The sequence below is a fragment of the Petaurus breviceps genome, unplaced genomic scaffold (genome assembly GCF_028583685.1).
Source record: "Petaurus breviceps papuanus isolate PSGF00001 unplaced genomic scaffold, PetGlider_PUasm1.0 90617, whole genome shotgun sequence".
Classification (NCBI taxonomy): Eukaryota; Metazoa; Chordata; class Mammalia; order Diprotodontia; family Petauridae; genus Petaurus; species Petaurus breviceps.
This window is the reverse complement of record NW_027187287.1, coordinates 1,752,242-1,767,797: the sequence shown is the minus strand read 5'-3', so window position 1 is coordinate 1,767,797 and position 15,556 is coordinate 1,752,242. Positions and strand designations below refer to the sequence as shown.

Genomic DNA, 15,556 nt, shown 5'->3' with positions numbered 1-15,556 from the left:
TAGTTAAGCAAAATAAATTTCTGCACTAGCCATGTCCAAAAAATGTGTTTCAATAGGCCTCCTGAGTCTATCACTTCTCTATCTGCAAATGGCTAGCATTTTCACCATGGGTTCTCTAGAATCATAGATTGTCATTGGCAAGTCTTCCAAAGTATTATACCAATTGTTCTCCTGGTTCTGCTCACTTTGTTCTGCATCATTTTATGCAAGTGTTCCCAGAATTTTTTGAAAACATCACCTTTCACATTTATTATAGCATAATAGTTTTCCATTGCATTCATATACAGCCAACTATGCCCACAAATGGCCAAGGCAAGCCAGCCTAGCTGAAGTAGCAAGGCACCCTGAGGAAGGGACACAAAGGAGCATGTGCTAGGCAAGTCAAATTCTATCACCACCTTGGTCACCATTTCCCCTCTCCAATGTAGATAGCCCTTGACCCTGAACCAAAGAACTTTGGGAATAGCAATGCTTCCAGCCCAGTGTCCACAGCCATCATCTTGGGAAGTAGCCCCTGTGGAAATGGAGTCTGCCCTTTGCTCCAGCTGGTGCTATAGCCCCAGCTCCTGAAGGATCAGAAAAAAATGGTTCTTATCACCAAAATGGCAAGGTAAAAAAGTTCAACATCAGAAACTGATATGATTTTATCAATGGAGATCCCATTAAAGAAGAGACATTACCATCTACTTTGCTGTTGTACCCTAAGGATAATAAGACTTACAACTAAAACCTTCCATGTGGGTTGTCTCCCCCAGTAGAATGTAAGCTTCTTGAGGATAACAGTATCCTCAGGGCTTAGTACAATGCCTTGCACATAGTGGGCACTTAATAAATGCTTTATTTGTTCATTCGTTCATTTATATGCCATAATTTGTTCAGCCATTCCTCAATCAATGGTTACTCCCTTAGTTTTCAGTTCTTTGTCATCACAAAAAGATCTGCTAGAAATATGTTTTTCATAGATGGGTTCTTTTCTTCTTTCTCTATTCTCTTTGAGGTAAATAGGCCTAATAGTGGTATTGCTGGTTCAAAGTGTGTGCATGGTTTAGTCATTTTGGGGGCATGGTTCCTAATTGCTTTCCAGAATGACTGGACAAGTTCACTGCTCCAATAGCAGCACATTCAAATGCCTGTATTGCCAGAATTCCTCCAATAATTATCCTGTCATCTCCGCCAATCTGATGGATGTGAAATAGAGCCTCAGAGTTACTTTAATTTGCATTTCTATAATTATTAATGATCTGGAGCACTTTTTCATATGGTTGTGTATAGCTTGGACTCCTTCCCTTGAGAATTGCTTATTAAAATAATAAGATAAAATAAAAATATTTATTATTCCCATATGTTATATAGGAATATAATAATAAAATAAAAACAAAAAACTGACTTTTAAAATAATCTATCAATCTTATTCTTATAAATCTGTCAGTTTCTTATGTACTTTGGATGATATAAGATGGCTCTATCTGCTAAGAAAGAGGTATATGCAATGGACTTCAGCAGCCACCAATCCAGTAACAGGGGATACCTTGGGCATGGGGGTCCTGATGAGTTCTTCCAATGGACATGGCTCACTTGTGAAGGAGCTTTGAGGGACAGAGCAGAGAACATCTTCATTTATGTTAATTCCTGGGCAGTAACCATAGTTCTTGCCAAGCTGTTTGGGGCTAGAAAGAACAGGATTAAACAACAAAGGTTCTTCCCTTTGGGGTTAGAGCTAATGGAGGAATCTTGCTGATTCCTTTATTGTGGGGGCATGTCAGTATCCATCAGACAGTATCATCCTCTTAATGAAGTCCCCAGGAAGGGGAGAGATTTTGCCATGGTATGGGCACACAAAGTGAGTGGTATGGGTACACAAAGAACCTTTGTTATGAACTTAGATCCTAGGACAGGTTGTATATAAGAGGCCTATGTCCACCATTTACACAAATAAAGGCAGATCAAAATAGTTAGAAAAATATTAATTATGCATGGGTAGGCCAAGATAATATAATAAAAAATGACTTTGATATCAGTGCCATATCAATCAAATGACCAAGGATGACCTTCTAAAACTAGAAAAAATAATAACAAAATTAATCTGGAGAATCAAAAAATCAAGAACATCAAGGGAATTAATGGGAAAAAAAGTGGGAAAGAAGTGGGGCTAAGAAGTACCAGATCTCAAACTATATTACATAACTGTAATCATCAGAACAATTTGATATTGGATAAGAAATAGACTGATAAGTAGAATAAATTAGGCACAGAATAGATAGAGGCAAGTGAGCACAGTAACTCAGTGTTTGATAAATCCAAGGATCCTAGCTATTGGAGCAAGAACTCACTATCTAACAAAAATTGCTAGAAAAACTAGAAAGCAGCCAGCCAGAAACTAGGTATAGACTAACACTTCACACTGTATACTAAGATAAGCACCAAATGGGTATATGACTTTGATATAAAAGATGACATCATAAGCAAATTAGAAGAGCAAATAAGAAATTACCTGTCAGATTTATGGCTAGGTAGAGATATATGACCAAACAAAAGATAGATAGGATCACAGATGTGAAATATTTAATTACATAAAATTTAAAGGTTTTTACACAAACAAAACTAATGTAACTAAAATAGAAGAGAAGTTTGTAAATGGGGGAAAAATCAGTCAGGTTTCTGATAAAGATCTCATTTCTAAGAAGCATAGGAACTTATTCAAATGTATAGGACTATGTCCATTTCACAATTGATAAATGATCAAAGGATATGAATAAGTAGTTTTCAGAGAAAGAAATCTAAGTTATCAACAGCCATATGAAAAAAATTCTAAATCGCTAATAATTAGAGAAATAAAAATTATAGCAACTTTTGAGGTTCTACTTCATGCCCCTCAAACTGGCAAAGTTGACAAAAAAAAAAAGCAAATTATAAATGCTATGGGATCTGTGGGAAAACAGATACATTAATGCACTGTTGGTTGAACTGTGAATTGCTCTGGTCATTCTGGAAAGCAATTTGAAGCTATGCCCCAAAACTACTAAGTTGTGCCTACTCTTTGACCCAGAAATACATCTACTAGGTTTATACCTCATATAGATTTTTAAAAGAGAGTGACTGATGCATACAAAAACATATTAGCTCCCTTTGTAGTAGCAAAAAATTGGAAATGAGGTATTAATTAGAGAGTGGTTGAACAAGTTATATGATAGAATATTCTTGTGCTATAAGAAATGATGAAGACAGTTTCAGAGAAACATGTAAAGATTTGTATGAACTCATGTAAAGTGAAATGAGCAGAACCAGAACAAATTATATAATGATAGCAATATTGTAAAAACAAACAACTTTAAGAGATTTAGGAACTCTAGTCAACATAAAGACCAACCACAATACCAGATGACTCAAGATGAAACATGCTGTCCATCTGCCAGAAAGGTGATGAACTCAGGGTACAGATTGAGATATTTTTATTTTTTACACAGCCATTGCAGGAATTAGTTTTTGCTTAATTATGCATGTTTGTAATAGTGGTTTTGGCTTTCTTGTTTTTTCAAATGTGGGGGTAATAGAGGGGTGGGAGAAAGAATGTGGATCTGAAAATAAAATTTAATTAAGGAAAAAAAGTTTATGATCTCTGACCCACTTTACTACAGAATATCCTGATGCATGATGAATTGTTGACTGCACCAGAAATGACCCTGTTTATGGTCCTGATATTTTTGGTGCTTCCCTGATTCATTGTCACTTTTGTTTTACAGTATTTCACCTCTCTGTTTTTTAGTAAGTAATAATTGCTTGGATAATTACTACTTTGTAATATAGTTTAAGATCTAGTACCCTAGCTTTTCTTCCTCTTCATTTTTCTTTGAAATTCTTGACCATTTGTTCCTCTAAATGAATTTCATTTTTTCTAGCTCTATAAAATAATGTTTTGGTAGGTTGATTGGTATGTCACTTAAATAAAATAATTTAGATGCCATTTTTGTTTTTATTATAGTAACATGTCTTGGGAAGCAGAATATTACTTTAACAAAGACTTGAAAGTCAACTAATAGTCTGGGAAAATAAGCAAATAGTGAGGGGAAAAAACCCTCTGACTATTCAAAGTTACTATGGTGACAAGTAAGATCAAAATACACACTCAGAAGAAGACAACAAAGTCAAAACTCCTACATCCAAAGCCTCCAAGAAAAATATGAATTGGTCTCATACCATGGAAGAACTCAAAAAGGATTTTGAAAATCAAGTAAAAGAGGTAGAAGAAAAATTGAGAAGAGAAATAAGAGAGATGCAAGAAAATTATGAAAAAAGAATCAACAGCTTGCTAAAAGAGACACAAAAAAATACTGAAGAAAATAACACCTTAAAAAACAGACTAGGACAAGAGGTCCAAAAAGCCAAGGAAGAGAAGAATGCCTTAAAAAGCAAATTTGGCCAAATGGAAAAGGAAGTCCAAAAGTTCACTGAAGAAACTAATTCCTTAAAAATTATAATGAAGCAAATGGAAACTAATGACAGTATGAGAAATCAAGAAACAATAAAACAAAACTAAAAGAATGAAAAAAAATAGAAGACGATGTGAAATATCTCATTGGAAAAACAGTTGACCTGGAAAATAGATTCAGAAGAGATAATATAGTGACATGTCCTAGAGACAAGTAATTAAGATTTCTCCAATTATTTAGGTCTGTCTTTATATCTATAGTGTTTCATAGTTGTATTCATATAGTTCCTGCATATGTCCTGGCAAGCTGATTCATGAGTATTTGATATATTCTGTAGCTATTTTGAGTGTAATTTCTTTTCTATCTCTTCCTGCTAGATTTGGTTGGTAATATAAAGAAATGCTGAAATTTATGTAGATTTATTTTATATCTTGTAACTTTGCTGAAGCTGTTAATTGTTCCAAAGAATTTTTTACTTGGCTCCTTTGGATTCTTTAGATAGACCATCATATCAATTGCAAAAATCATCTTCCCTGCCTGGAACACTCTCCTTCCTCATTACTACATCCTAGATTTCTTGGCTTCCTTTAAGTCTCAGCAAAAGCCCAGTCTTGTATAAGAAAGCTTTCCCAATCTTCTTTAACGTTAATGCATTCCCTCTAATGGGGCAGTTAGGTGATACAGTGCATAGAGTGCTGGGCCTACAGTCAGGAAGATCTTCCTGAATTCAAATTTGGCTTCTGACACTTACAAGCTGTATGACCCTGGGAAAGTAGCTTTACCCTGTTTGCCTCAGTTTCCTCATTTGTAAAATGAGCTGGAAATGGCAAACCACTCATAAATCTTTGCCAAGAAAACCCCAAATGGGGTTATAAAGAGTCAGACACAACTGAAAAATGAACAACAAATTCCTTCTAACATTATTCCCAATTTAGTCTGTATTTATCTTGTTTAAATATAGTTGCTCACATGTTGTCTCCCTCATTAGACTATAGGTACTTGAGAGCAGGGACTAATAGTTTTGTTTTGTTTTTTTTGCTTTGCTTTGTATTCCTAGTGCTTAGAATAGTGCCTGACTTTTAGTACATATTTGTTGACTTGACTATTTTTTTTAAAGTGATTTCCTAAATCTATTTTATATTCTATTCTGTTTTATAGAGCTAGAAAAAATAATAACAAATTTCATCTGGAAGAACAAAAGGTCAAGAATATTAAGAGAATTAATGAAAAAAAGTGCAAGTGAAGGTAGCCTAGCCATACCAGATCTAAAACTGTATTATAAAGCAACAATCATCAAAACTACTTGGTACTGGCTAAGAAATAGAGTGGTGGATCAGTGGAATAGATTAGGTACACAAGAAATAGCAGTCAATGACTATAGTAACCTACTGTTTGATAAGCCCAAAGAATCCTTCCTCTGGAATAAGACCTCACTATTTAACAAAAACTACTGAGAAAACTGGAAAACAGTATGGCAGAAACTAAGAATAGACCAACATCTCACTCCCTATGGGGGGTGGAGAGAAGGGAAGGGGGAAGGACTTCTAGGTCCTTGGATGTGGCCTTTTGACTGAGTCCAAATTTTACAGAACAAATTCTTTTATTAAGGGAATTTGTTCTGTGAAATTTGTATTCAGTCAAAGCGCCACACTTGAGAACCTAAAGGGCCACATATGGTCTCCAGGTTGCAGGTTCCCCACTCCTGCATTATACCAAGATAAGGTCAAAATGGGTACATGATTTAGATATAAAGCAAATTAGGAGAGCAAGGAATAGTTTACCTGTCAGATCTATGGAGAAGGGAAGAATTTATTTATTTTATTATTTTTTTAGAGGGCAATTGGGGTTAAGTGACTTGCCCAAAGTCACATGGTTAATAAGTGTGTTAAGTGTCTGAGGCCTGATTTGAACTCAGGTCCTCCTGACTCCAGGGCCGGTGCTCTATCCACTGCGCCACCTAGCCACCCCGAAGGGAAGAATTTATGACCAAACTAGACAGAGAACATTATAAAATGCAATATGGATAATTTGGATTATATTAAATTAAAAAGTTACAAACAAAGCCAATGCAACCAAGATTGGAAGGGAAGCAGAGAGCTGGGAAACAGTTTTTACAGCCAGTGTCTCTGATGAAGGCCCCATTTCTAAAATGTAGAGAACTGAGTCAAATTTATAGAATACACGTCATCCCCCAATTCTGCTGAATGTTCAAAAGATATGAACAGGTGGTTTTCAGATGAAGAAATTAAAGCTATCTATAGTCATATAAAAAAATTCTCTAGATTACTATCGATTAAAGAAATGAAAATTAAAACAACTTGTCTAATATGACAAAAAAAGAAAATTATAAATGTTGGAGAAGATGTGGGAAAATTGGAATGCTAAATGCATCGCTGGTGGAGTTGTGAACTGATCCAACCATTCTCAAGAGCAATTTGGAATTATGCTCAAAGAGCTATAAAATTATGCATACCCTTTGATCCATCAATACCACTACTAAGTCTGTATCCCAAAGAGATCATAAAAAAGGGAAAAGAATCCACATGCACAAAAATATTGATAGCAGCTCTTGTTGTGGCAGCATAGAACTATAATCAATCTAAAACTAAGGGGATGCCCATCAATCGGGGAATGGATGAACAAGTTATGGTATATGAATGTAATGAAATACTATTGTTCTATTAGAAATGATAAACAGGGGCGGCTAGGTGGCACAGTGAATAGAGCACCAGCCCTGGAGTCAGGAGGAACTGAGTTCAAATCCAGCCTCAGACACTTAACACAAAATTAGCCATGTGACCTTGGGCAAGTCACTTAACCCCAATTGCCCTACCTTCCCCCCTCCAAAAAGCAAGAATTTATACCCTAACGAAGTCAAACCCCTTCCCCTGGCTATCCCTTCTCCCACTGGCTGAAAGGTGGGCTCAAGTCTCTGTGCAAAAATCTTCCCCAATGGCAAACAACAGAGGAGCCCACCACTATGACTTACAAAGAACAGGATGAAAGGGAAAGGGGGGAAGGGTCCCAAAGCAATGAGGAGGAGTGAGCTTGGGCTGTCCCTGACTCCCACTGGAGGAGAGGAGAGGCCCACAGAGGCGGAAAATCTGAAAGCCTCCTGAAAAGGCTTGCTGCTGATTGACTGAAGAAGTGAAGGGGTGGAGGAGGGTAGAGGGAAATTCTGAGAAGTTTTCACTTCCCCCCAGACAGTACTTTTATATATGGGGAAATTTTAATGATGGTGATGAGATAGTGGTTTATATTTTAAGTATTTGTTAATGAACCCTTATGAGTCTTCAGTGTTCTAAGCTGTTCTATTATGGTAGAAGAAATAAATAACTGTCTCATACCTGATACCTATTTTGTACATTGAATACTTTTTCAAAGAAGATACTCTGTAAATCCCTCTCAGGGAGCCCCTGAACATGAACTGTAAGTAAACCTTGTTTTATAGAATTTCCCCAAAATTCTACTCCAAGATAGGGCTCTTAATAAGCAAAAAGAAGTAAGAGAAACCTGATTCTCTCTTTTGGAAGTCAGGCCACCTCTTCCCCACCCCCAGCCTCCCAGAATGAATCTGGGTCCTGTTTGAGGAGGCTTTTGTGGGAGGAGGGCCCCCTGGGCAATAGGCTCACATTCTGAAATCTTCATATTCAACATTGCTTGCTACTCAAGTGATATATGCTATTACCTTCATGAACCATCTTTTGCTCTGGCATTCCCCACTCTTCTTGCTATCAGTAAGATCATCCCAGTAGTGGAATCTCTGGATTAACGGGTAAGAATAATTTGATCATTTTTTGTTATATATTTCTAAAATATTTTCCAGAATAGCTGAGCCAATTCTTATTCCATCCACAGTAAATGGAGTTCTTTTTCCACAAACCCTCCAACAATGAATTTTCCCATCTTTTAACAACTTTTTCTAAACTGATTGCTATGAAGTGATAACTCGGAGAATTAACATTTTCTTTGTTCAAGATCCCCATAAAATATGAATGAAAATTATCTTGGGATACATCTGAGGGCACAGGAGTGAGGGAGGAACTTTGCCACTTTGGGTATCTCTCTCCAAACCTAAATGCTTAGTAAAAATCATTTCTATCAAATGTGCATAAAATGAAGAACACAGTATTATATTTTTCTGTTTCTACTGAGCATACTTCTTTTGAACATTCAGCCTGTTGGATGCTGTCCTCTGCAATTTTGGTAAACATTCTACTTCTTCATCTAAGTGATTAGTAATGCCGCAGTAAAGGAAGCAGTCACGGTCTTATATAAGGCGTCCTTTGATAGCACAGTCCTCCACCATTCTCCTTCCCACCACGTACCCTTATCTCTCCCCTTTATTAACTCTCTTCCCCTTCCCCCTCCACTTTTCAGTCTCCTTTAATGTAGTCTTCCCCTATTAGAATGTAAGCTCTCTGAGGGCAGGGACTTTTTTCTTTTGTAGTTTTCTTTTCACTTGTAATTTTATTCCCATCACTTAGCTCATTGCTCAGCACATAGCAAGCTATTAATAAAGCTAGTGGACTGATCCTACCTGAATGGGTCTTCCAGTTGTCCCCTAAACTTGGCATTCAATATCCAGCTTCCAAGCCTTTGTATATGCTTAAAATGTACTCCCTCCTTTTCCTTAAAAACCCATCTTGGATATCACCTAATCATCTTTTCTAATTTCAATATGCTCCCAAACTCCTTCGGTTTATTAGTAAGTGCCGTCTCCATTCTTGAGAAAAACAGGTGGTTTACTTGTTTTATTCCCACTCCCCCATCTCAAGTAGGATGTGAGGGAAGTGATTATTAGTAAGTATTAAATTAGGATTGTTTTTCCTTTTATTTCATCATTCAGGGACCAATCCCTGTAGGTCATTCAACCAGCCTCTGAAGGACAAGGCTGATGGATGAGATTGGCCTAATTCTTGAGGTACAAGCTCTGTGATCTTAGGCAGGACCCCACCTTACTAGGGGAACTTCCTTTTGTTTATTGTGCAAACAGAATCTAATCTAGGTAAAATCTTGCCTTTAGGAAATAAGCCCATGTCATTGTACCTCTCCTTTAGAGTCTAGGAAACCTAGTTCATGAAGGAGAAAAAAGTGGTCTGGTTAGAGATGGATTCCTCCTGCTGGAGGCAGCTGAGATGAATGATCAAGTCAAGGTCTCATCAGGAGGAGCTGAAGACTTTTTGCCTACCTCTTCATTAACTGCATTTACCAATAAGGGTTGATTTCCACCTGTCAAGGGCACCCCCTTTATCCAAAGATATTGAAACATTCAGGAATCTCCATGGTTTTCTTTGGTAACCAAGAGAAACCATTGACCATTTTATTATCAGCTAACTTAATTAATAAATCATTGCCCAGAAACTCTTGTCTTTTGGGCTTTCCATTTCTCTCAGATGTAAGTTTCCAGAGGATTGGGATTATTTGGTTTTAATTTTTGCATTCCCAGTGACCAGCCTAATCCTTGTAGACCGATCTATTAGCAACTAAACACAAGGCACCAGAACAAAAAAATGAGATAAGGGTAGTCTCTGCCTTTAAGAAGCTTAAAGGAGGTTGTGAGATGTTTATACACACATAAGTAAATACAAGAGGACTGAACATTAACAGCCAGAGGGATATCCCAGAGATTTCCCATATCTAGGCAGCAACTGAGCTAAGCCTAAAAGCAAGTGTCTTGGTTTGAAGGCCAGTCAGTTCTGCCAATTTCTACAATTTGACCTTGGAAGAGTCTTCATGCCTCTAGGCCTCTGTTTTCACACTCATGAAACGAGAATAAAAAAATGATCTCCCCAAGATAATTTTCAGTCATATTTATAGGGATCTCAAACAAAGAAGAGGTTAATCCTCTGAGTTATCACTTCACACCAGTCAGGTTAGAAAAAATAATGCTAAAAGATGGGAAAACTCATTGTTGGAGGGACTATGGAAAAAGAACCTTCATTCACTGTGGGTGAAATGAGAACTGGCTCAGCCATCCTGGAAAACATATAACAAAAATGATCAAATTATTCGTACCCATTGACCCAAAGGTTCCACTACTTGGATGATCTTGTTGATAACAAGTGGGGAATTCGAGGGCAAACTATGGTTTATGAATGTAATAGGATATCACCAAGTAGAAAGCAATGAATATGAAAAATTCAGAATGTGAGCCTGTTGCTTGGGGAGCTGGCCCTCTTCGCACTGGACTCAAACAGGGCCCAGATTCATTCCTGGGGTGGGGAGGAGAGGTGGCTTGACTTCCAAAAGAGGGGATCAGGCTTCTCTTACTTCTTTTGGCTTACTAAGCCATCCCACTCCCAATCTTGGAGCAGAATTTGGGGAAAATTCTCTTAAACAAGGTTTGGGTATGGTTCATGCTTAGGGGGTCCCTAAAAGGGACCTACAAAGTACCTTTCCTGAGAAAGTATTCAACTGAATTTGGACAATGCCTAAGGTTTTTACCAGCTATAAATCTGTGAGAAGTCTGTAATAGGCCATTTTGGCTAAAACATAAAATACTTTAAGATGACTAAAAAGAAATCAATCCAGGCTGCACTCCTGACTCCCTGGCCTTTCCTTAACATGACATAGAAATGTTCTCCTTCCTGAAGCTCACTTCACCCTTGGACTTCTCTTAGAAGTTCCCCATGCCCCTACACCCTCTTCCTCTGGCTGGTTTCTCCCAGAACCTCCATATTAAAGAAAATGTCCAGGCCAGCCTTGGCTCTATTACTATGAAGGTCGTACCCCAGACCTTCTGGATTCTCTACTCTCTCCTCCCTCTTCCAGGTGCTGTTGGCCAGGCTTTCCCTTCCCCCTTTTAGCTCTTTCATAACTCTTCTCCCGTTAGAAACTAAGCTCCCAAAGGGCATGTGCCCAGTAGGAACTTAATAACAGTGCTCCAAAGTGCCTGCAGAGGGCTCAGTAAGGGCTTAATTGTAGATGTTTTCTAAGAGGACCAAGGACATCATGGGAGGATGACTTAACTTGCACATGAATTGGATTCAAGTGAGGTAGAGTTGCACACTTTCTTCCAGTCACGGAAGTCCAATGGCTAGACAAAGGTCAAGATTGCTGGCGACGGCCTGGTTGTAGCTAGTCTTCCCTGAACACCCCATAAGCCCCAAGTGCTTAATAAAGGTTTGCTGATTTGCTTTTAAAAATAGGTGGGAGTCACATTGTGCAAGGTTTTAAACACTAGGCTGTGGGGCTTATATTTTATCCCTGGGACAATCTGAAACTGCTAAATGCTTTGGAGCAGGGGAGTGATATGATCAGGGTTGAGTTTCAGGAATATATTGGCATCTGGATAAGTAGAGACCAGAAGCAGGGAGCAGATTAGGAGGCTATTGTAACAGTTCAGTTCCAATCACTTCTCACCTAGACTTCCATAGTGGCCTTGGGGGTAGGGCAGCATGGATAGTGGTGGACTTGTGAATCAGGAAGACCTGGATTCACATCTGAGCTAAGATATTTACTAGCCAAGTGATCCTGGGCAAGTCATTTAACCTGTTTGCCTTAATTTCCTCATCTGTAAAACGGGGATAACAGACCCTACTTTTCAGGGCTGTTGTAAGGATAAAATGAAATAATGTAGTTTGTAAAACACTTTACAAGAAGAGCTCTATAAACTCTGCCTATTATGATTATTGAGTCAAGAGAAGGACGTGGCAAATGTGGAGGTAGATTCGACAAGACCTGGTAACAGATCAGAGGAGAGAATTACAGATGACTCAGAAATTACAGATTGGATGAAAATGGATGACTGGAAGGATGGTAGTGCCCCAGACAAAAATAAGTACATCTGGGGGACAATGATGATCAGAATGATCTACTAGGACAAGATGGACTCTCTTCACTGAGGCGCAAACACTGGGGCACCTGTCTAGATGCTGTGCAGGCCTGGGGTGGTTATCATTCACCAAATCTCCTTGAGTGAACCACCAGGGCTGGCTGGGTGGATGATGCTGTTTTCCAAAGCCTTCCTTCCTGTGGCCTAGTCCAACTTACGAAAAAAGGGCTGAACCAGCTAGTTTGTCTCAAGCATGGAGCTGAGCCAGGGAGCCCAAGAGAGAGAGAGGGTGGCAACAAGACAAACACTGAGGAGATAAATGAAGTCCCAAGCAGAGGAACCAAAAGGTGGAAGAGGTGCCAAGCCTTTCACAGCGGCTGGGCCCATGCAAGCCATTATAACTAATGGGGCTGAATCTGAGTTTGGAAACAAACCTAATTCAGTCTGTAGATGAGAGCCCAGAGGGACCTAAGTGCCCTGCTGTTGGTGGGTGGAAACCGGATTAAGGAGTTGGAAGGATAGTGCACATAACTTCAAAGGCCTAGTCCTAATGCAGTGCCTAAGAGGCCAGGAAAGGGAGGTAACCCTATGGGCCTCCCATCCAGAGTCCAGAACTTAAAAGCATGGATTTTGTGAGGATCAAATGTGATAATGCCCATGTGGCACTTTGCAAACATTAAAGAAGAATACAGTTATCACTATTGGTATTACAGAGTGGGCTAATGGAGCCAATGGTAGTTACAGAAATTAGTTGATATGAACTTTAAATATTATTTATTTGGCTGAAAAACCACAAACTGATTGGGTTGATGGGCTCTCTGGCTGTGGGTGTCTAGGGACCCTCAATACTGGCTGAGCTAGATTTGGGGGCAGGGAGGGGTCATGATGACACACCTTTTCCTTCCCATTCCACCCAGTTCTTGGAAGATTCAAGGGGTAAGGGACAAGTGGAAAACAAGGAGCAGATTGTGAGAAAAGCCCAATTTTTAAACCCTGGCTCAGGTTCAGGGTAAGTCAAGGTTCCTTAGCTCTCCCTCAGTGCCCCATTAGGGCTGGGAAGAAATCTGAGGTAGCCAGAAAGCAAAGGATCTTATCTGGTCCTCATCCATGCCCCCAACAACCTTTGAGTAGAGAGGGACTCAGAGGTAGCTATTGAGAAGGGGAACTGCTGCTCCCTTGTCATCACCAGGCTCTCCCCAAACCTGTACCTGCTTCAGGGATAGCCCAACCCTGAATGGTCCTAGGCTGCCCTTGAAAAAAAATGAAATCCTGGCCTGTGGCTCATCCAGTCTTCAGGGGCCCCTCAAGGGCAGCAGCTCAAAGGTCCACCTCAAAGGGTGACTGATCAAAGGCTCTGGTCAGTCAAGGCTGCTACAAGGTCTCTATCCCAAAGCTCAGTAAACTGAGGCCCTGCCCTGGGTTTCTACCAACCTACCAGCCCCTCAGCCCTGTAAGACCACATCTACATTTCCTTCTCTGTGTGATAATCTGGGCTGTGATCTCTTCCACGGTAGGGACCTCATATTTTCCTTCCCTGGCTCTCTCCAGAGTCCCTGGGTGAGTACTAAACATGCTCCAAGATTTGGATATGTGGAGAGGCACCTCTAGCTAACTCTTGCTTAGGTCCAGGCCCTCTTCAGATCAGATAAGTGACCCTGAGGAAGCCTTTGAACATGGAAGAAGCAGGAGAGAAAGGGTTCAATAAGGCTCCATAGGACTGCTGGTATCTGATAAGGGCACAGGGGTTTCTGCTTGGCAGGAGCTGTCCGATCCATTTTCTTCACTTCCCATGGATGAGATCAGTCATGCCCAAGGACAGGTTTGCTTCTAAAACCAGACACTTCCTGGTCTAAGTGTCACAGTGGCTTCTTCAGGGGACACCAGGTAGTGTCAGGGTAGAGAAGGCAATGGATGGATTTAAACCTGAAAAGAGGAGACAGGAGTTGATTAGGGCCCTGGGGGACCAAAGCTGTCCCAGATCACTTTCACTGGTAATCTACTCTTACACACACACTCTCTCTCTCTCTCCCCCCCTCTCTCACTCACCTTGTGGGGTCCTGCTGCAGGCTGAAGGCACCACCCACACTCACCACATTCCTACGATTCTCCGGGCCCCCGTAGCTCAGGGTGATCTGGGAGAGGCAGAGGGAAGATAGTGAGAGCCTGTGGCTGACTGGACAGTGACTAGTAGGAAAGAGCTGGAGGGGCTGTGCTTCTGCTTTTTCTGCAGAATAATCCTCAGTGATTGGGCTACTCTGGATATAACAGGTACCTTCATAAGAGAGTCAGAGCTATATCTGTAGATTAGAGGGGAACAGTGTAAAGGCACGACTAGGAATCAGAAGGCCTGTATTTTAAGTGCTAGTTCTACTGTTTACTATGTGACTGATCATGTCACCTCTCTAAGGCTCAATTTTCTCATCTGCAAAATGGGGATAACAAAACATGCATTTGCCTATATCAAAAGACAGGTATGGTCATTGATTAACATTTTTGCTTAAGTTAAAATCAGCATAAAAAAAGACAGCCTCCACTTAAGTATCAGAATATGGGTTAAATTCATGAATCTAAAGCCCCCTAGGGAAAACACTGCTTTTAAAAAATATCTGGTGTTTTTATTATTTTGTATACACTGGCTATTGAAGAGAGGCAGCTTGGTATAGTGAATGGAAAAACAACTGCAGAGCTATGAAGACCTTTTTAAAGTCCTGTCTCTGATACACAGTGGCTGTCTGACTGGGCAAAAGTCACTTAACCACTCAGGTTTGGATTGTAGACCAGGTCCTTCACAACAATGACATGACAGGTCTGGTCCCTGGAGGAGTATCTGCAACTTGCAGGGCTCCTTTCCCTTCAGAGGCCCTACTGATCAACTTGGTTATTTTAGGCCAGCTTTGGAAAGTGCATCTTAGGAATTGTTGATATATATGTTCTGAACAGTCCCTGGAACTCACCCATTTCTCATTATTCTCTACTTCATAAAGACAGGAGCTTAAAAAATGTTAATTAACTGGCTGATAAAGAATATAGAATCTTCTTTCTCCAAGTGTAAATGGCTATGCTAAAGACCTCTGTAACAGTTTAAGCACTCTTTCTTTTGCTAAAAATGTCATGCCCCAAACTCTGAGGTAAATCAGCCTTACTGGATTTTCCCGATCTTACCCAAATTCTGGGTCATGTAGCTCAGGAGAAGAAATCATACATATATGGCTCTCATCTGTGGAACTGTGAGACCCACATGTCCATCATCTACTGATGGGGTGTGGCACACACTTGAATGGATAAACTGTCTATATGCTATGCTGGCTTTATTAGTGCAGTGGTCAACAAGGACCCTGAAAATTCTTATAAA

The 15,556-nt window shown here is 39.8% G+C and overlaps 1 protein-coding gene across 1 annotated transcript in view; it reads right to left on the bottom strand.

Moving 5' to 3' along the window:
- Positions 1–3,432: 3,432 nt before the first annotated feature.
- Positions 3,433–15,556, bottom strand: part of RFNG (RFNG O-fucosylpeptide 3-beta-N-acetylglucosaminyltransferase) — a 34,148-nt gene continuing 22,024 nt past the window's right edge. Inside the window, exons 7-8 of the mRNA XM_069064001.1 lie at positions 14,251–14,336; positions 3,433–14,127 (exon numbers count right to left, since the gene is read on the bottom strand). Coding sequence (XP_068920102.1) covers positions 14,061–14,127; positions 14,251–14,336 — 153 coding nt within the window. The 3' untranslated portion in view covers positions 3,433–14,060. The remainder of the gene's footprint in view (positions 14,128–14,250; positions 14,337–15,556) is intronic.